Raw genomic sequence first — 22,354 nt, 5'->3', positions numbered from 1 at the left:
CTCTATATTATCCTGAATATGGCAGCGGATATGGTTCTTCTAAGAAGATTCCATACAAGACCTGTCCAATTTATATTGCTTGCAAACTGAGATCTCACAAGGACCACATTTCAGCTCAAATAGTCTGATGCAAATTGGATTTTATCACCGCCTCAGCTTATGGAAGAAGCAGGAGAGGCTTTTGGCAGGAGTTCTGATTCCCTCTACCTCACTACTTGATATATACTGATACCTCAGATTTGGGACAGGGTGCTCATCTAGAGCCAAATGGGATAGTCTTTCAAGAATGTTGGTTATGACTGTTTTCTACAGAACAACTGTGGTTGTCTTTCTTTGTAGGGAGGGGTGCGTCAACCTGGTAAAACATAGTTGTGTGATAATTGTCACGGTCACTATGTCAGTTGTGGCATTCCTCGGGTGACAAGGAGACACACATGCCCCCTCATTGTACTTGGACGTCTAGAAGTTCCTTTGATGGACAACTTTGGAGTGAGCTGCTATCACAGAGTTTATTATATTCAAGACAAAAAGAATATCCTAGTAGACAGTCCATCCAGAAAGAAGACATGCATAGTCTCTGCGCCAATTGGTAGTAAATAGCCTTTTAGTTGTGAGAGAGACCAATTGTAGACGTATTTGAAACATGCATCAACAACAGACGTACTCTTTAGATCTTCTTAGTGTTGACCAGAGAGCATGGGTGGTGGAAGCCTTTAGCTTGAAGTGGGATCGACTGCACACCTACGCGTTCCTTCCATTCAGACTGATCCAAAGACTTCGCAGAGCTAGGACGTCGTCCTCACAGCTCATACTGATAGCCCACCCCACCTCTTGCGCCAACAGTTTTGATTTAATGATCTCTTTGGCCTATTGATGGACACTACTGGGAAGATATCGCTATGGAGGGATCTCCAGTCAAAGAACTGAGGATCCCTCCACCCCACCCCCCAAATTTCCACCATTAAACCTGGCCCGTATCAGCTAGTCAATCCGTTTTCGAGCCAGGGTACTACATCACTCAAGCTGAGAGGCAGCTGACCTCCAAGGTTTAGCATTCTAAGTGGAGAGTCTTACGTAATTGGTACAATCTGCAGGGCATTGGTCCAATCTGCCCCTTACACCACATTTGCAGATTTCGTTGTTTTTTTTGTTGGTTTTTTTAGCACTTTGGCGTACATTTTTCTGATCTGATTTTAATCACAGGGTCTCGTATCGTTGCTCGCAATTTACCTGTCGTACATGCACACAATAACTGTGTAGTTATTATATAGTACATGTATGAACGGTAAATTATAAGCAGTGACACGCGCCTCTGTGATTTCAATCAGACTTGGAAGATGGATTGATATCATCAAAATCTTAGACGAGTTCAGTACTAATCAAGATCCATGCATTTTAATTAGGTAATCTTGAAATTTATTATGTAACATTGTTACAGCTCTGCGTGCATGATTTCTGATCAAGTTTTGATCAAACATGGAGTATATAGTTGCATCATCAAGATTTTTCAATGAGATTGTTACAAGTACTGAAACAGATTTACGTACTTAATTAGCCCTGTTGTACAGGTATATATGAATGACACCGTGTCTATGGAATTCTGTTTTAACTCCAATGTGTTGCCAAACTTTGTGGAACACTTTCGAACCACTCGCCCCAGCACGGGTACCCGAGGTGTCCAGCTACTCCATGACGAGGCTTTAGCGCATAAATCTGTTATCGTGTCTTTCGGCATCCCAACTTTGCCACATCCCCGATACTGCAACAATTTATTTGATTTTGACTGGATGCCGTTATCAAAGATTCGCTGAGGGGCAGACGAGTGTGAAAGCTGCCATGAGGTTGAAAGTGAAGTTTTCCAGTGCATAAAAAAGCATACCAAAAAGTGGATACAAAAATGACATTTAATATTTGGATAATCACATGGTCAGGTGTATGGGGCATACACTGACTACAGAGGCTCATATCGTTCCTTACAATTTAACTATCATTCATACATACAGTGTACATTGATGCTATAATAATACTATTATTTTATGCCATATGTATGACTGAGAGTTACATTGTAAGCAACGAACAGTTCACTAATATTGAGAACGTTTTTAATAACCGTTTTATTGTATCCCCAGAAACATCATTGTGTATATTAATAAATAGTATAATCAGATCGTCAACTGTACACTTCGAAATATTCAGTTGCAAGATGTAATTTGCAGAGTGGGTGCAGCGTTTCCCATACTGCCTTATTTGGTTTTCATTTCTGGCTTATCTCTTTATTGTATTATTTCTTAGCTGTATGTGAAAATGGTCATTACCACTGAGGTCGTGATCAACTTCCCTACGAGAAGTTATATTAAAAGAGATGGATCGCGGCAGAACTCTAGTGAGAGCCTGACTTTAGAAACAAAGACTGGCTACACTGCATCACCATGGCACTTGGAAGATTCTGTAACTTCAGTACATTGTTAGACCTTTTTGACTGTCTTGTCAACACATTGGGCAACATTTACCAAATCTCTACAGTTCGTGGACCATACGTTATATGTATTATAGTAATTATACTATAATTATAGAACTGACTTTCTGTATTAGCGCAGACCACAAAAAAGAAAGAAAGGAAAAATAGAACCGCGGACCTTTCTTTGGACCACTCTGATATAGAGAATCATATTATCGTCTTTGAGTGAAGAAATTTATTAGTTGAATGGCAGTTTATGTGGTAGGCTTGGTTGTTTTAATAGTACTTATAATTTGAAGTCCAGTACTTTAACATTGTTAGTAGATCCACCTCTCATGTACTGGCAATCTCACTAACTCGTACAAGACTACAAAGTCCCGTTAGTGCGTACGATACCTGGACACCTGAAGTTTAAAACCATTACACTGGGCTGATGTATCCTATTAATATCATAATCAATAAATGCTGAATGACCTATACATTATTACTGACCTACGCCGAATGTCTGGCGCCACACTGCTCCTGATAGCCATTTATAAACAGCAATTAAGGGGACCAGAAGGAGCCAGAACTTGTGGAAATGTTTAAACATTTCTCTGGAATGATTTATTGGTAGTGATTGATCTTAATTCTCCTTCTCTCCCGCAAAGTCGTTCTCATACAAATTGAAATCCATGTACCTACTCTATTCCAGGTCCCGTCTATACTCGCTTAAAGGTCGGATCCAACTGCAAACTGCATACTCGGGTCTGCCATCCCATAATGAGCTGGGAATTCTGGGTCTATGCAATTTGTTAGGAGTAATCGGTACATTTTTTCTTTTCTTTCGTGGGTTTAATACCATCACATGATAGACTATTCATGGCGGCCAGTAAATCTGGGGAAAACCCCAGAAGACCCACCAACCCACTGGAAGCTACTGGCAAGCTTTCTTACACACCCACTTTGGCAGAGCCGAGACTCGAACTTTCACGGACAGAAGTGAGATGTTAGTTTTAAGTAAAAGCAAGCGCCTTAGACCACTCGACCGAACAGGGCCCCCTAATTAGTAGAATAGACCCTGATCTGCAGACGCATTATGCAACGGCAGATCAAGGTCTATATTGTTTGCATTCGGACCCGACTTTTAAGCTTGTGTAAACAATATTATTGGAAGGTGCTAAAGAATGAGGCGTGTGCTAATTTTCAGGAGTAAATTGCTAAAAAAATGTAATTGTGTACAGATTTTTGTCTTTGGGACAGTGACTGTTATTGCCTACAATCATGTTAAACCTTTTGTCAGGGCAGCAGGGTGCACAGTAAGAAAAGCACGCAGCCATTTCTTACAAGTGACCACACTGTACCATCAGTTCAATTTCTAAGTGGATATAGTAATCGTTTGGATGTTTAGTTAGTACAAATTCAGACTTTCTGTACAGTGAAATAGAAGAATTGAAATATTTGTATTTCTTCAGTAAAGATAGCTTACATAGGTTTGAATGAAACGTGCCACTTTACGTAGTTTTCGCACGTAAATGTTGTCTATTACATAATTTATGTCCCGTTTCTTGTACCTGACACCCATTAATACGTCACATATTCCTCGCCTTATTACTTTACACAGTACTTATCATCACATATGCCTCGCCTTATTACTCTACACAGTACTTATCAGCATGATGGATTACGTAAATAGTTCATGAAACCGACAATGCCTACCATTGGGCATATAGGCACTATAATCTATGATTATCTGAAGTAACACTGAGGTTTACAAAGTCAGGAAGAAATCAGTTGGGAAAGATACTGAGGAATATTATATTATATTTTGGTTATGTGGGGAAAAATACTTAATTTGCTTGTTTTGTCCGGGTCATTTCTCTTTCATGCCACAGTGAAAGATGATACCAAGTATGTACGGTCGATATACCTGGTTTTACTAACAACAAAATGTTTACTCGCTGTGGCTCATTTTGCAGTCCGATGAATAATTTGAAATGATTGCATTTTGGGGTCTTTTTAAAAAAAAATTGTTGAAAGCTGTTAATTTGTCAGCTAACCTTTCTACAGTGATTCACACTGCAAATAACTTGATGAGTCATTGACTGGACGCTTGTCAATTTTCAGTCATTACAGAAGGCCCAGTTTTAAAAGTAGATGTTTAGTTTTAATTAGACTATATTTGCGAGTAGAATACCACAGATAATGCAGGGCGGGGCGACGAAAAGGTTATTAGCAGTGAAATCCAGAGCGCGTCAGCATCTGAATTTTCAGTCAGTAGCCTTTCAGTCACCCACTCTGCAATATTCATGTTATCACAGGAGAGAATATTGCCTAACCGATGTATTTTATGATCGTGGCTTTTTGATACTTGGCTCTGCTGGTCATAGACTAGAATAGTTTATGTTATAGTCAGTCCGTTAGCACAAGTTTCTCATTGCTTCTCCTTCTATACTACATGGAGGATTGCTTTGAAACTCCTGCCCCCCCCCCCCAACACGTTTATTCCATTCTCTACTTAGGTCCTAAAGGAAAATGGTGCTGCTCGGACTTCCATTATGGACGCCAGTGGCCATATAGAAAATCTTCTGATTAGGGACGAGCATATTACTATGGGTTTTTACTTAAAGACTTTTTTTAAATGTCTAGTTTGCTTTAAATGAAAATGGTGCCAATCTGACGTCCAATATGTCTGCCACGAAACTCATCTTATTATCGCTTCCCTTCTGAACAAGTCATATCAACACGGAGTTTTAGCTAAATACTTCGCATGACGCCTAAGCTGGTCCTGAAGGGACGTGGTGCCGATCTTTCGTCAAATATTGCGGACACAGCGGCCATCTTGGAAATCGTGTTGTTGGCTCTCTTCCTGATTGGATGGTCATATCAACAGGGGGTTTCACTAAAAGACTTCTTATCATGTCTTTCTGGTTCTAACAAAATGGTGTCTATCTGAGGTCCAATAATGCCACCATGGCAGCTCTCCTAAACATATGGTTGTCACAACACTACTTGTAAAGAAAGTCGTATTGACGTGGGGCATTAACCAGAGCACTTCTTATGGTGTCCAATTGGTCTTGACATCAAGTGGTCCCAATCTGATTTCTAACATGGCCGCCACATCAGCCATCTTGAAAACATTGTTATTGTTATTCCTCCTGAATGGGATGCGGGAGGTCCTGGGTTCGATCCCCGGCCGAGTCATACCAAAGACTTACAAAAATGGTACTAACAGCTGCCTCGCTTGGCGCTCAGCATTAAGAGGTTAGCGTTAGGACTGGTCGGCCTGGTGTCAGGATAATGTGACTGGGTGGGACATCATGCTACATGTTTGCGGCATGATGCCTCAGTGCTAGACATCACTATAAACTGCCACATTGCAGACGTCGTAGCGATATGACTGAAAAATTTTAAAAGCTACGTTAAAAAATAATCCAAATCCAAATCCTCCTGAATGAAAAGTCGTATCTTTAAAATAATATATCTACTCCTCAAAATATATGACTGTATCAAACCGCGGTTTTCACTAAAAGTATAATTATGATGTCAAGCTGGTCATAAATGAAAATGGCGCCAATCTGACGTCTTTGAAAAGTTTTTGTCACTATACCTACTGAATGGATTATCATTATGACATTGGGTTTTTGCCATTTCCTCTTTATCCCAAAATGAAAATTGTGCCAGTGATGAATCGGATATCCACTATATCAACCAATGCAGGTAATTTGAATCTTATTTTTGCTGAAGAATATCAGAGACGATTTCAACACTCGGCCGGTAAAGGGGAGAAATGTTCTTTTCGCCCAATTGCCTTTTAGTCTATTTCAGGTACTTTTGTTTGATCTTTCGTTGTTTTCTTTATTTCGCATTGATTCATTGTTGTCTTACCGCGATTTGATGTATTTTTTAATTTTTCTTTGATAGGATTGCACAATAAATAATCATTTTTCACTGTCCGTCACTTTTTATTCTCAGTATCGATTTTGAAAAACTATGCTCTCTCTCTCTCTCTCTCTCTACTACTACTACTACTACTACTACTACTATTACTACTGCTGCTGCTACTACTACTACAATATACTGAGTGACGTTCAATGTGTAAAGTGTTATGTTTCACACTTCGTCGTCTCTTTGTCCTCTTGTGTCCCTTGAAGGAAGCTTTCATTCCACCTCTCACTGGTAGCAAACATGACGTGGCTGCACCAGTTGTTGTATACACATTGAACATACCTTGAAATGAATTTCAAATATTGGCTTTAAAATGTAATTTATATTATTGCCGACAAACATAAAATGTATTGATCGAAATCTTTTGTCTGCGCTCAGCTTGAATTGCCCAGGCAAATTTGACGTGTCCCCAGCCTTACATGTACTACTGGATTTTGTTTCCGGGTTACTTGCGACCATAGCCGCTATGTATTTCTATCAGCTCAGTTTAACTGATACGAGGCCATTTTATTGGAGATTAGGTTTTTAAAAGATAAGTCTAAGGTGAATACATAGATATGTATAGAGGTATTTATCCGGTATATATTGGAACTTGTTCATGTACATTCGAGTACGCGGTGACTTAATAATGTATTCGGGGGTGGGGTTGGGATGGGGGAGGGTTTTTTGATATTTTTTATATAATGAAAACCGAGTTACCTAGAAAGGATAGATACTGTTAATTAAAAGGAAAAGCCCCCCCACCTCCCCGTTTAAAAAAGAAATAAAAAACAATGCATCTTCCTTTATCCACCCCTGGATACGGCCGTGCACATCGATAGTCTCGTCTTAGAAAAGTTTCAGTGAAGGATATAGCTATGACAACACTGCGTTGCACCTGGTCTGTTAAAGGTAACAGTACACACCAAGCAGACTGACCATACTACAATACCATTGGTGAAGAGTGATACAGAGTGTAGTTCACTGACATATTTTGGCGCGAGTTTGCCAGTTCTCATACTTCATTCTGTGGGTGTTAGATGCAATCGCCTTTAAGACCAAATTTGACGTCTGCATTGTCAGCAGACACTGGTTCCAGTTTGCACTGAAATGAAGGATAACGTTACATTTAATATCATTGAAATAATTTAAAAATAATGTAAATAAAATGGGAGAGCGTGAAAGTGGGTGCTTGTTGATGAGTTGCTGTACCAATAATCTTAAACCTTGCAATACATTTATTATATGATTGGATCATCTCGTAAGTTTTGTACTTTGTATAAAAAAAAAATTGTTCTTAATCTCGGGTTGAGGGGCTGACGACATTTGCAAAGGTCAATGTTGTTTACTGTACAGATTTGACAGTGTATATTAAGTTAATATACATTTATATGTATTTTAATTATTTGCAATGTCATTTAATTTTGATAACTAGTATGCTGATTATGTGCTTTCTGAAGTAGACAGCTGATGAAAATTTCTTTTCTTTGTGAAGGGAAATGTACTTGGAATAGCTCAAAGTGCATGTCTCGCCATGAAATGCAGAAAATAATTTGCAGTGTTGCATGACTATTTTCTGACCGTACACTTATGAAATTGTAAAATATCAAAAGCCAGTTTTGTTTAGGTCTTCAACTGATAGACAAAACTAGTTTTGGGGTTGGCCTGTTGTCCGTCTGTCTGTCCGTTAGCACAATTTTGTTATCGATACTGCACCTAAACTGCTTGGCAGATTGCCATGAAACTGCACATACATATTCATTCCGAGCCTTAAATGAAAATGGTGTTGCTTGGACATCCAGTTTGGCCACTACAGGTGCGATCTTTAAAATCTTCGCTACTGCTCCTAAATGAAATATAAAGTTGACATGGAGTTTTCACCTGACCACTTATTATGATATCTAGTTGGCCCTTAATGAGAATGGCGACTATTTGAAATGTAATATATCCGCCATGGCAGCAATCTTGAAACTGCTTCCTAATAAACAGGAAGTCATATATTGCTCATTTTTTTTTTATAATTTTTTTGCTGACTCTAATGACACACGGGTAAAAGCTGATCACGTTTTGCATTGCACTTTAAAAGTTAGCATTCTTTAAGTTGCCTTGCTAAAATAGTTTCATTTGTGCTGTCTGCATTTAAGCTTTATTTTTAATTCCGGGTGGTGGGGTGGGTGGATGAATCCTTATGAATAATTAATTACACTAGCACAAGTGAGAGATGGCCAATGCACTCTGTGCATACGCTGATTTTTGTAATTACCAATTCGTGTTTTGTTCTACTGGTCATAGTCCAGAATATCTTATGTGATGTTTTATTGTCCGACGTTCTTTGTCCGTCCGTAAGTTATTACAAGTTTGTTAGCGCTTCTCATCTTAAACTGCTTGGAAGGTCGTCTTGAAACTTTGTTCACAAGTTTATCCTATGGAGTTAGTTCACACTGAAAATGGTGCTGCACAGACATCAAATATGGCCGCCACAATGACTCTCTTGAAGATCTTGTACACATAAAATTCACGTTAGAAGACTTCTTATGATGTACTATAGTGTCCTAAATGACAATAGTGCCGATCTGACATCCAATGTCGCCGCCACGGCAGGCCATCATAAAACTCTTGTTATCTCTGCTCCTCCTGAATGTATGGTCACTATCACCGTTGGGTTTTCACTTAAACACTTCTCCTGATGTTTAGCTGATCCGAAGTATAATAAAAAGTATGCTAATATGAAATCCAATGAGGCCCTCGTGTCAGCCATCTTAAACAGCTTTTTATCACGACTCTACTTGAACAAGTCAGGCGTGGTTTTCACCAAAAAACATATGATGTCCAGTAAGTCTTAAATGAAGATGTTGTCGATCTGACAACCAGTATGGCCACCACTGCGGCCATCTTAAAAGTCTTGTTATTGCTACTCCTACTGAATAAAAAATAATATCTTGGAATGTTTGGATCAAATCCTCGCCACATGGATGTATGATCAACATGGGATTTTCAAGATAGACCTGGCATGATGTTAGTTGATCCTAAATGAAAATGGTGCCAGTCGTACACAAAAAATCATGTCACTACACCCCCTAAATAGATGATTATTATGACATGGGGTTTTCATCAAAAGACTCATAATTGTGCCCACTTTGCCCGAAATGAAAATGGCGCCAAGCTAATATCCAGTATATGTACCACAGCAGCTAATTTGAAAATCTTGTTATTGTTGAAGAATATCAGAGATTGTTTCAACACTCAACAGTTAAAAGACAGAAATGGTCTTATCTTGAATTCGTGTAAATTCTTTTCGTCCAGTTCAACGTCAGTTCCTTCAAGGAACTAGAAGAACTTTTGGGTGGTCTGTTATCCTTCGTCCGTCCGTCCGTCCGTAAAAAAGTATGTTATCGCTACTTCTCCTAGACCACTTGGAGGATTGCCATAAAACTTTAAACACACAATCATCCCATAGTCTAGTTGGTTCTCTGTGAAAATAATGCTGCTCGCACAGCCAGTATGGCTTCCACTTCGAACATGTTGAAAATCTTGTAAGTTGCTGCTTCACCTGATTGGATGTTCAGTTCAACATGGGTTGTCCTCAAAAGATTATTTATGATGTCTAGTTGCTCCTAGGTAAAAATGTTTACGATCTGATGTCCAATATGGAAACCATGGCAGCCATCTTGAAAATAAATTTCGCTACTCTTAGAAAGTTAGAAAATCGTTTTATTGCTACTCCTTCTGAATGGAAGGTTATTGATTTGGGTTTTTACCAAAAGACTTTTTAAGATGTCCTAAATGAAAATGATTCTTTTCCGGGGATCCAATATGACTCTTCTGAATGAACGATCATATCACCATGGTTTTTTTTAAAAAATTAAAAAGACATCTTATAATATTTTATTGATCCTAAAATAAAATGGTGCTCATCCGACGTCCAGCGTGTGTTCATCTTGAAAGTCTATCTAGTCCTCTTAAAGGAGAAAGTGCATTGACTTGGGGTTTTCATCTATTTGATCCTGAATGAAAATAACTGCCCTTCGATATGGCCACCATGACGGCTGTCGTGAAAATATTGATATCTCTACACCCAAATATATGATTATATCAATATGGCGTTTAGACCAATAAATGAATGATACCTAGTTGGTCCTAAATGAAAATGGCGCCATTTGTACATGCAATTTGTCTTCCACGACGGCTGTCGTGAAAATCATGTTGTCACTACTCCTGAATGGATGATCATTATGAATGGGGTTTTGACCAAACGACTTCTAGTGATGTATACTTTGTCCTCAATGAAAATCTGACATCCAATATGCCCACCTCAACAGATAATTTGAAAATCTAGTTATCAGTAAAGAATATCAAAGATAGTTTCAACACTCAGTTGTTTAAAGGAGGAAATTGTCTTAATTCACGGAAATTCTCTTTCGCCTAGTAGAGCATCAGACCCTTTAAGGTTCTCTTGGTTTTCTTGGGGGGTGGGGGCGCCGTTAAAAAGACAAGACATAACAATGATTATAAAGTACATAATGTAGATGAATTCAAATTATGGAGATTCCAGAGAAACCAGTTTATTAGACCTTCAGATTTGTATAGCATATTCTGATAGTCATGTACTTTTTGTTCCAGAAAATGACTAGATTTTTTTTTTGCGTAAACTATTAGTTTTATCTAAATACTATGATATAGTGTTAAGAAATATACTTTTATCTTAAACCAGATTACATGTATATTCAGTTAAATCCAAGGTTTCACGAACAACTCCAAACTTCGAGTTACTTTCAGCTCATGTCTTGTAGCATATCAGACATGGACGAACAACGTTATAGGTACGGACAATTCCTGTTATCATAGGCGCGGAGCTTTGAATTAATTGCGAAAAAGAAATCGAGATATTAATCCTTAAATAAGTTCTAGAAAGCAAACCTTTTCTACACATTTTGCATTCAGTTTGTCACTGTACTTCATTGTCCTTTGTTAATAAAATAAAATCCTCGAAGGATTTACTGCAGTGTGTATAGTACATGTATACGAGTGTAAATATCGAAGATTTCCTTGTACACGCAATAAGGCTTGAAAATGCTGAAGTGTCCATTTGCACAACTCTAATATTGTTATTTGAGATTTAGAAATAGCATGTTTTAACAGTGAAAACCAACGAAATACTGTGAGACTGTCACTAATAGACATTTCAGCAGCGAGGTAGTTTTTCATTTGAATAACTCGTCAGTGTATATAACCGGTTACTGTTACATGTCGAGAAGGCATTGGGAATGATATCATTGTCTTTGATAGAAGCATTTTATAAAATTGTTTACTCTCTTATAAGTTGGGTCCAAATGCAAACTGGATAGATCCAGATCTGCCGTTGATTCATGCACTGGCAGATGATTTGGTTCTATGCGTTTTGTTAAGAGGCATCATTAGAACAAATAAAGACCCTGGTCTGCATGCGTATTGTGCGACGGCGGATCGGGGTTTATCCAGTTTGCAGTTGGACCGACTAATTAGCGAGCAGATATTGTAGATCTTATGCGGATAGAGCTTTTTCATTTTTTTTTTTTCAAGGAGTGATCATGAACAATTTTATTCAGAATTTCCATGAAGATTTTGTATGGTTTAATAAATTTACATATGACAATATCAGAAGCACTTGCAGAATTACCATACAGTAATGAGCTGATAGAGGCAGTCTGGCGGCTAGAGGGAAATTAAAAAGTTATTATGGTTCTGAATTAAATAAAAATCTACAGAAGCCCAGCAGGGACATAACCTTTGGAAATTATTATCTTTGAGTAAATGTTTGATGACATAACTTGCACTTTTTGTTTCCTGCATACGGTAGTATATGTCTGTTGTTATCTTTCAACTGCTGAGATATATCAGAAGCTGAGTTTATCGACTGTCTAGGGGATAGGTTGTGGCAGACATTTTGCCTTTGGCGTTGTCTGTAAGATAAATAATTGAACTGAAACAATATACACGACAGTGTACTGTACCTATCTTTGCTTAATCATTGGCTTTAACGTTGACATTGTGCATCTTTTTTTGCCGGCAGCAACAGTTCTGTTACGGTTTTGGATAAGATTTTTTTCTTCATTTAATTAAATATTTCCTAAATCCCTTGTTGGATTCTGTCCATATTTGGTATGATTTGTTGTGAAGCAAAAACAAATTATTCTGCAACACACTCGCTCAGAGGACCTCGAGTGGCCGAGTGTTATAAAGCGCTCACCGTTACGGTCACTGCCATGTCACCTGCGTGGGTTCGAGTATCGGGCTCGGCTAATGTGGGTATGTGAGAAAGCTTGCCAGTAGCTTCTCTTGGGTCGCCCCCCGTCGGTGGTTCTTCCCGGGGTTTTCTAGGGTTCTTCCCGGGTTCTCCATTCAATATTTATACTGGCCGCCACGTATAGTTTATCATGTGCTGAAAAATGGCGTTAAACCCCACAATAACAATAACAATAACACACTAACTCTGATCCTTTGAAATTGGAGCATAGGTCACAAGACAATGCAGTGAACATGGACTCGACATGGTTGCCTTTCCTTCTTGGTCACTTTTGTAATATATATAGTGTTAATGACATCGTCATAGTTGTAGTAAATTTCCCAGTACCGAAGGCCCTAAAATAAGAAAATTGTTTTCCTGACTACTATCACTTGTATATTATTGGATAACATTCAGGTGCAGCTTAATGTTCTTTTTGTGAAGCCCTAAAATTAGAAAGGAGTTCCGAATGGATTGCAACTAATAGGCTAAAGCATTATCATGTACCAATGAATACATAACCTCTGGCATCCTAATGCTTGAAACTTTGGTTAATATAATATGTTACAGTAATGACTTTTTGTGGGTTTCGTTGAACAGATATGGTTTGATTTGGTGTTTGATTCTAATGGTCTTTGATGGTCTGTTTTTCGTCGTCTGCCTGTTCGTTATTTCAGATTTGTTAGCGCTACTCATCCTAAACTATTTGGAAGATTGACACGAATCTGTACCCGTATATTGATCCCTTGATCTAGTTGGTTCGAGATAAAAATAGTGCTGCTCGCAAATCTAATATGGCCAGTACTATGACCAGCAAATCGTCTTATTGCTGGTTCAGCTGAATGGATGGTCATATTAGTATGGGGTGTTATTAGGAAACTTATTATTAAAAAAAATGCGCAAGTCTGACATTTATTTAAACTGCTACGGCAGCGACATAGAAAATCTTGTTGTTGCTGCTTTTCCACAATATGTCATAATGACACGGGAGTTTCACCAGAAGACTTCATATGAGAAGTTGCTCCAAAATGAAAATGGTGCCAATGAGTTCTCAATTATGGCTGACACAGACCATCGTATAAATCTTGTTACTGCTACTAATCCCGATTGGACGGTCGTAACGAGTTTTTCTTTTCATGATCCCTTGTTGGTCGGACTGAAAATGGTGTCTGTCTGATGTCGAAAATCTTGTCACCTCTACTGCTACTGAACAAACAGTAATAGTGCAATGGGAGTTTCAGCTAGTACTAATATTAGTACCCTTACTCGTACCTCGTGGACAAATCAAGTTGAGGCTACGACATCGTAGCTAGGTTTCAGCAAAAGACTTCTTATGATGGTATAGTCAGCCCTAAATGAAAACTGTGCCACTTACACATCCAATATGGCCACATTTGCATCCATTGCATCCATTTTGAAAATCGTGTTGTTGTTTCTTTTGCTCAGTGGCCATATAAACATAAGGTATATGTATTTGCTAAATGACTTCTTATAATTTCTAGTTTTTTCACAAGTGAAAATAGTGTACTTGCAATATGCCTGACACATTGACCATTTTGAAAATCTTTTCACTACTTCTTCCAGATGACTGGTCATATCAGCATTACAAATTCACCAAAGGCCCATTATGATGTCTAGTTGGTTTTATTATAGAAATGGTGCCAATCTGATATCCAGTATAGCCACTATGGCAGCCAGAGTCAAAATATTGTTATTGTTACTCTTCCAAAATGGAAAGTCAGTCAACATAAGGTTTCTACTATATCCAACACATCAGTCAGTTTGAAGATCTTGTGCTGAAGAATATAAAAGATGGTTTCCATACTCAGTATCGAAAAGGAAAAGAAATTGTTTTATCTTGAATTCCTAGAAATTCTGTTCCTCATAACACTTTGCTTGATCCTAAACTTAAAACATATGACCAATCAAAAAGTTGCAGTTGAACATTTTGAATAAGATTTCAAAGTCAGTCCTTGTATTATTCAGACGTCATTATTTAATACATGATGCAATTTGTAAACTTGATCAGCCAGTTCATTGTATGCTGGCAGATTTGGGATTATGCAGATGGCAGTTGGAACCAGTAGTGATTGTCTTGGAAACTTTAATGTGGAAGAGAGGATTCCATGCTGTGCCAAAGGGCTGCTGATAATGAAAAAAATTGAATGCCATGGCCATACCACCAATCTGAAGCTCAGATTTTATATTAACCTTGATGAGAAGGTAGCTTTTTGTGGCTTGATAGCAAGGTGATGATACTTGCCGTGCATCTTTGCTGGCCAGCTTTAAATCTTAAGTTGCTGCAAGATCAAGTGATCATTTACTCTGATTATTTAATCACTTCATGTTTTTCCAGTGTTTTTCACTTTAATGACATAACTCCAGGCACCTAGTAGTTCATGGTGTAAGTTTTATGAGGAACTTAATTCTTAATTAATGTTTAAATACAATTTAAGAAATAATTTAACAATAAATATACTATAAGCATGAAATGCTTTGTTATTGATGTAGGTAGCACAGCACAAGACTGACCAGTTCATATGTACTTAAGTCTTTGCTATGTCTACTTGTCAGTTGTTTTAGTTGTTGTCATTGGTTGAACACCATTTTTAAGTGCATGCTAGATTATACATGGCGACCATATATACTGGTGGAGAAAGAACCTGTAAAACCCACAGGAAGAACCACTGACAACAGAAAGCTTGTGGCAAGCTTTCTTACATACCCACATTAGCCGAACCTGAGACTCAAACCCACACAGACAGAAGTGAGATGGCAGTGACCTGTAAGGATAAGCACTTCAGACCATCCGCTCACCCAGGGCACCTGTGCTTGTCAAGACCTGATGGATTTCAATATTAGTTGCCATGACTAAGTGTACCTTGGAACTTTTTTATTTATTTATAGATGTAATAACATTTACATAGGCAAAGACAAGTATTTCTTTCTCACCCTAGAGCAGTGTTATTACTTTTTACTGATGAAATATTTCCTGTAATCAAAAGAAATTTATAAGCACATGTTGATGCAGCATGGAGCAAGCAGTTAATAACAAACCCTCTCTCTTTTCTTCAATTAAAGGACCAGTGTACACCAGTGTCTATGGACTCCTGTGATATTTATCCTAATTAAATTCATTAGCTACTGTATTCTGTCCTCAACATTCACAATTTTGTATTGGTTCTTTTGCAGACGGAACTATCTCAGCTTTTGCAAGCTATGTCAGAGAAGGCACGTTCTGGCACGGAGTTCATACATCGCCTGAAATCTATGTCTGAGAGAGTCAATGTGAGTACCAGTCAAAAATCACATGCAGACAGGCCATCTGATTATAAAAGAACAGTAATTCTTCACACCACCCTCAATTTAGAACAAAAAAAGACACACACACCTCAAGTATTTAGCTTAGGTTTTGCAATTTGGCTCATGCAGTTCTTCTTGTACACATAGTTTGTTATGATCTTACCATGAACCCCAAAAAGTATGGTTGTAGTGATAATATGAAAATAATTGGGTAGGAAGGCTGGTACTGATTTGGTTTTAATTACATTTTATATCCAGCTAGTGTTGGTTTATGTCACAGTTTTCAGTCAAAAGAATCTGGATATAAGGTAAAAAAAATGGGGCATGGTCATGGTCAGTACTGATTGTTTTGTGCATATGTAATAAAAAGTTTTGGGATCAGGGCCATTAAAATAGGGTAGCCATATTACCAGAACCACATATAGTTTTTGTTTGGACCTAGGGCAGTAAAGATGCACTGCATGTATTGACCCAAGCATGTGTAACTGTGTGGACATAGATTTAGTGACAAGTGCCAGACATGAAAGAGGAGGGCTGTATAATCACTAGATCCTTCAACTGTCATGTCACTCAGGTACTAATAAATATTGTTGCTGCCCAAGGACTAATAGTTACTAAATTTATCCAGATAAAGTGAGATCATGGCAATTGTCCTAATAAAAAAAGTTACTATATATACACCTGCTCATAAATTGGGTCAAACTGCAAACTGCATAGATCCAGATCTGCTGTCATATGATGGACTAGCAGATCTAGGTGTGTGAAGTTTATTAGGCATAATCAGTTGAACAAATAACATAAACTCTGATCTGCTGGCACATTATGGGATGGCAGATCAGGATCTATGGTGTTTGCAGTTGGCCCTGGCTTATAAGCAAGTATAGACATTGCATTAATGCAGTAGATAATAGACTAGCTTCTCATTACCTGAAAACGATGCTCACAGTTTATCTCGCAAAATCTCGCAATTCCAAAATGAGGCGCTTACTGCTGGGAAGTTGATAAACAATCAAAATGTCAGAACGTGAGAAGTATATCGATTATAGCCTAGAGGACTGACAGTGTTTAAAAGTCAAACAATTAAAAGAAATCTTAAATCTGAACAATCATATTGTCAACGGACAAATGGCATGCTAGTGTCATGTACCTGTGCCCTATTTTCGGGAAAAAGGATGCCTCATAGTTAAAATAATAGGGGTGTGTTGTTGAAATCCAAAATTTCACCATCTTTTATGCTCTTTGAAAACACTCAGTGGACTGGAGATTTCAAAAAATCATCAGAAATTAATTTCCATCAGGGTTATGGCTATGACTATTTAGAAGAGAAAACAAAAACAGCGATGAAAGGAACACATTTTTAAAAAATGTATTTCATTTCTATTTTCACTGAAAGGCATGTCAGATTAAAATTTCAAGGATGAGACCTTATTTGTGTACATGAAAAGTGATTGCATCCATGAAAAATAAAATACCAAAAATTATAGAATAATCATATTTTAAATTAAAATATCTAAACTCATGGATAATATTATTTACAATAAAATACCAAACTAGAGAATAATGTTATTTCAAATTAAAATACCAAACTAGAAAATAATGTTATTTCAAATTAAAATACCTAAACTATAGAATAATTTTTTTGTAAAGTAAAATACCAAACTATAGAATAATGTTATTTTAATTAACATACCAAATGTTCTGAATAATGTTCATTTAAATTAAAAAACAAAATAAAAGAATAGAATTATTTGAAATTACAATTATTTAGACAATTGTCTGACTTAGATCCAGGATTCTGGACAAGGATTTATGTTGACATTTTCAGGGTTTCAATCAGAGGCTAGTAGATTTCACTAAAGACTCCATTCTGTACATTGGTATTAGTCTAATGTGACTTAAAAAAATTATATTTTAAGTTTAAATTCGACAGAAAGGATGGGGATGGCTGCCGTCTTCTGAATATGCAAGGATAGTGGGGTTTTTTCTCCAATTATTGTAGTTGCAGTTTATTTAAACTACATAGTTCTGAAGATGCTTTGATAGGTAAACTGTATGTACCTCTAAACATGATTTGACAACTATTATTAAAACTGAAAAAGATCTCCACTTCCAAGTCAATATTAACAACCCAGCAGTGATAGCCTCATTTTCATTTTCATTGCTCCATATCATGAGGTGCAACTCATCCGAAATGCGTAATACGAAAGAGGTACATGAGGTACATTCATACTATTGTGTCATAACTGGCATTCATCCAATCGGAATCTATTTTGGCTCATTCAGTTTTTATCCCACCAGGGTTTATACTTTAAAAAACATTTTTTAAAATATTAGCATTATTCCCAAGATTTTTACTGAATAATATTCAGACGTTTTGGGATGACAGAGTCAGAAAATGTTGAGGCAAGATGAAGGCTGAAACCCAAGTAAACCAGATCTTTTCTTCTGTGAAATTCAGGGTTTGGCTCTGTCAAACTGACATGTTAAAATTATTGGTTGAACCAATAAGGTCATAACATGTTTGTTAACTTGACACTAGGGCATTAGTACAAAAACAAGGGAAATAATCAGTGGGATTACACAAGCAAAATCAGTTACTTCCAGTCATGTGAATTCTCTTCACATATGTACAGTAAAGAGATGGATCATGCCCATCTGTACGAGTCATAAACTCGTTGTCAGTTAAGGCTTTTTAATCAGATGGTCATTATAGTACTGGATTTTATTGACCTATTTTAGAGCTGTAATGGGTGACAGTGGCCTGTTTGAGATCTATGTGACCTACTGTATATATAAGCATTTTTTCTGCCAATGTGCCATGTTTGCATTTATTTTGTTTCCATTTTGTTTATAGGCAAAATTGAGATCTCTGTAATGCATTCATATGACTGGTCATTGAGGCGTTAAAGTCAAAGACAGGAACACCAGACAATGGAGCTGAGTAAAGAGAAAATTACTGATTTTTGTCAAAAATGAAAAATCATGGTGGGATTTTAACTGACAAGTCTTTCATATTTGTAGAATAATGCAAATATCCTTTGAAATATGGTTGCCATTGCTGACAACAGAAAAACATTTTAAACTAATACTTCTCCCAAACAGATACATACTGTTTGACCAAAAGCATCCTGGGCATACCAGTAAATGCTGATCTGCCCTCAAAATATTGCCACTTTGGGACCATCCATAAATGACGTCACGCACCTGGGGGGGAGGGGGTTCACATATTTGTGACGATGTGTGACAAGGGGAAGGAATTTGTTTAAAAAATGTGTGACGATGGGGGGTAGGGGTAAAAAAATCTGCCAAAATCGCGTGACGTCATTTATGGATGGCCCCTTTACTAAAAATAGAAAACCTTTAAATGACTTCTTTAAAACTGCTGGATTTAAATTTTAACTGGACCCACAATTGACATAAAGCATCCTTATAAGAGAAACCTATTAGTTTGTACAGATGAGGCCAATCTGCCACCAAGTTTGCCACCATTAATATTTTGTTTTAAATAGCTGTGTTTCCTTCTTTCTCAAAAGCTACTGAGTAGAATATGAACATCTTTCTCACATATACAGATGATACCATCTGCCATAAAGTATGGCTGCTGTTACTAAAAGTAGAAATATCTTCAATAACTTATAAATAACCTCTCAACAGAATTTTGCCATATTAACAGAAAATGTCCTAGCTTGAATGGCTTTCAGAGCTATAAATAAATGCTGTTCCACCATCAGATATGGCTACCAAAATATAAAATATAGAAAGACACTTAATCAACTTTTTAGAAAAGATGTTGAACAGAATTTGACCAACTTTGATAAAACTTTATACAAACCATTCTGGCATAGTGCACTGTAAGAATTGGACAATTGAAGCTGAATGTGCAGTGAAATGTAGAAGTAGATAAAAAAGGGTAGAAAACCTTGAAACAGTTGTTTTTGTTAGATATGGTGAAATCAAATGCACTGGAGAAATTTCAACAGAAAGCATCTTACAGACCCAGATTCTTGGCCAACTGCTCTTGTATTTTGATGATTAGGCAGATGTCAGTCAGGGGAACATTTTAAAGCCCATTTGAATCTCATATTTTGATTCATATTACAACTCAAGTCATGTTTAAAATGGAAGTTTGCTCAAGAACATGTCAGGGTCATTGGAAGAGATTTTACTGTTCTAAAATTATGTGGTGTTTCGCTTCTTACAATCTGTATTTTATCTGTGGTCTTGACACACTTGAGACTAGAATAAAGTAACTGTCAGCTTTTGCAGAGTTGATAGAAATGCAGTTTGTATCTTTAATCAAATTATTATATGCATTAGGTCGCTAAGGTTACCTTTTTCATTGCATAAAATGAAATACATTCAGAGATGGAGTTCTTGGTAGCCAAGCGGTCTAAAGTGATCCCCTTCACTGATTACTGCCATCTCACTCTGTCCTTGTGGGTTCAAGGCTAAGGCTCAGCCAGTGTGAGAAATGCTTGCCAGTATCTTCCTGTGGTTTGGTGGTTTTTAACTGTATCCAGGATTCTTCCTCCATCAGTGCTCTGGTAGCCTAGTGGTTAGAGCTTCTGCCTTGGATGTGGGAGGTTGCAGGTTCAACCCCCAGCCGAGTCATACCAAAGACTTATAAAAATAGTACGAACTGCTGCCTTGCTAGGTGCTCAGCATTAAGAAGTTAGTGTTAGGACTGGTCAGCCTGATGTCAGGATAATGTGACATCACTATAAACTGCCACACTGCAGGCATAATAGCAACATTACTGAAAAATTGTTAAAGCTACGTTAAAAATCCAAATCATGCACACACTCCTGCATCAGTTATACTTGCTCCCATGTATAGTATCATATGCTGAAAAATAGTGTTAAACCCACATCAATAACAACAATATTCAAAGATGATTTTAACGAGTTGAATATTAATTTGCAATGCTTGGAAGGTTTACAGATCCCATGAATGACAGTTTAATTTGTTTAATCCAATAAATGCTCGCTTATAAGATGAGTCTAACTGCAAACTTCACAGACCCAGATCTGCAGTTGCATAATGCTCCAGCAGACTGGGTCTGTGCAGTTTGTCAGGAGTTATTAGCAGAACATACAACATAGACCCTGATCTGTAGGCACATTATGCAGATCAAGATATTTTTTCTTTGTGATTTGACTCTTAAGCGAATACATACAGTATGTGCTATTGAACATATTACCTAGAAATGTGTAGGAATTCAGTGGGATTTAATTTATCATAATTTGATCTTTGAACCAGAAAAGTGCATTGAAGTGCATTAATAGAAATCAATGGCTTATTTGATACTCAAAATATTCTCTTTTTTGAACAGCAAAGATTGGGTTTAATTTAGCGAGTACAGGAAAAGGCATGTGTGTGTGATTTGGATTTTTAACATAGCATTAAAAAAATTGTTATTGCTATGATGTCTGTATTGTGGCAGTTTATAATGAAGTCTAGCACTGGGGCATCATGCCACAGTCACATTATCCTGACACCAGGCTGACCAGTCCTAATACTAACCTCTTCATGCTGAGTGCCTAGCGAGGCAGCTGTTAGTACCACTTTTATGTCTTTGGTATGACTCGTCTGGGGTTCAAACCTGTGACCTCCTGCATCTGAGGCAGACACTCTAACCACTAGGCCACCTTAGTGGTTGCAAATGTCAGAAGATGGAGGAATAATTTAAAGGATACAATCTTGTGATAACAGTCTGTTGCAAGGAAAATGTCTTATATCTGTAAAGACAACTAATATGCAGTGAATTGTACAGCCAAAATTTATCAAATCTGTATCACACACACACACACACTGAATGGTATTTAACAGTAATTTAAAATACACCAGACTGATATAAAACACACAAATAAGCCCCATAAAGCAGGACCAAAACTATATAGAATGTGTGGAATTACTTAATGGCAAAAATGAAGCTATTCCATCATAAAATTTTACTCCAGACTGGGAAATCTTTCTTGAAATAGACAAATGCAGCCTTTTGATTGGTAAAACTATCTTGAGCAAGATTTGGGAGTCAACGTAAAGTTTTATTTGGTGGGGCCTTGATCTTAAACAGAGCTAGCTCATGCACCAAGTGTTCCTGATATTAAAGTGATAATGTATAGTCTCTAATTTATTAACATGGCTGAAAGCTAGATGTTCTTACCCATATACCATGTTTTGTACTTCTTCATTTCTTTAATGAAGTACATGTGGCATGTTGTTTTCTTGTGATACTAACAAAACATGCACCCAAGTTCCTGGCCACCCAGTGTAATATGGAGTCATAATGTCTGGAGTTTGCATGTGAGAAAATGGTTAACCCACAAGAGTTTAACTTCTGACGCCTTTCCTGACACATGTCTAGGGTGGCTTTGAACCCTTAATGGTTTGTCAAAGCAGGTTCATCACTAATTAGTTTCGCT

The 22,354-nt window shown here is 37.4% G+C and overlaps 1 protein-coding gene across 2 annotated transcripts in view; it reads left to right on the top strand.

Annotated features, from left to right (window-relative positions):
* The window catches only part of LOC149804660 (E3 ubiquitin-protein ligase TRIM9-like), a 180,525-nt gene that overhangs the window by 26,060 nt on the left and 132,111 nt on the right, over positions 1 to 22,354 (top strand). For both annotated transcript variants that reach the window (XM_089942913.1, XM_089942912.1), the window contains exon 2: positions 15,819 to 15,914. In XM_089942913.1, coding sequence (XP_089799039.1) covers positions 15,819 to 15,914 — 96 coding nt within the window. The remainder of the gene's footprint in view (positions 1 to 15,818; positions 15,915 to 22,354) is intronic.

Source organism: Sinohyriopsis cumingii, chromosome 2 (assembly GCF_028554795.1).
Source record: "Sinohyriopsis cumingii isolate HCF-2022 chromosome 2, ASM2855479v2, whole genome shotgun sequence".
Lineage (NCBI taxonomy): Eukaryota > Metazoa > Mollusca > Bivalvia > Unionida > Unionidae > Sinohyriopsis > Sinohyriopsis cumingii.
This window is presented reverse-complemented; position numbering and strand designations above follow the sequence as displayed.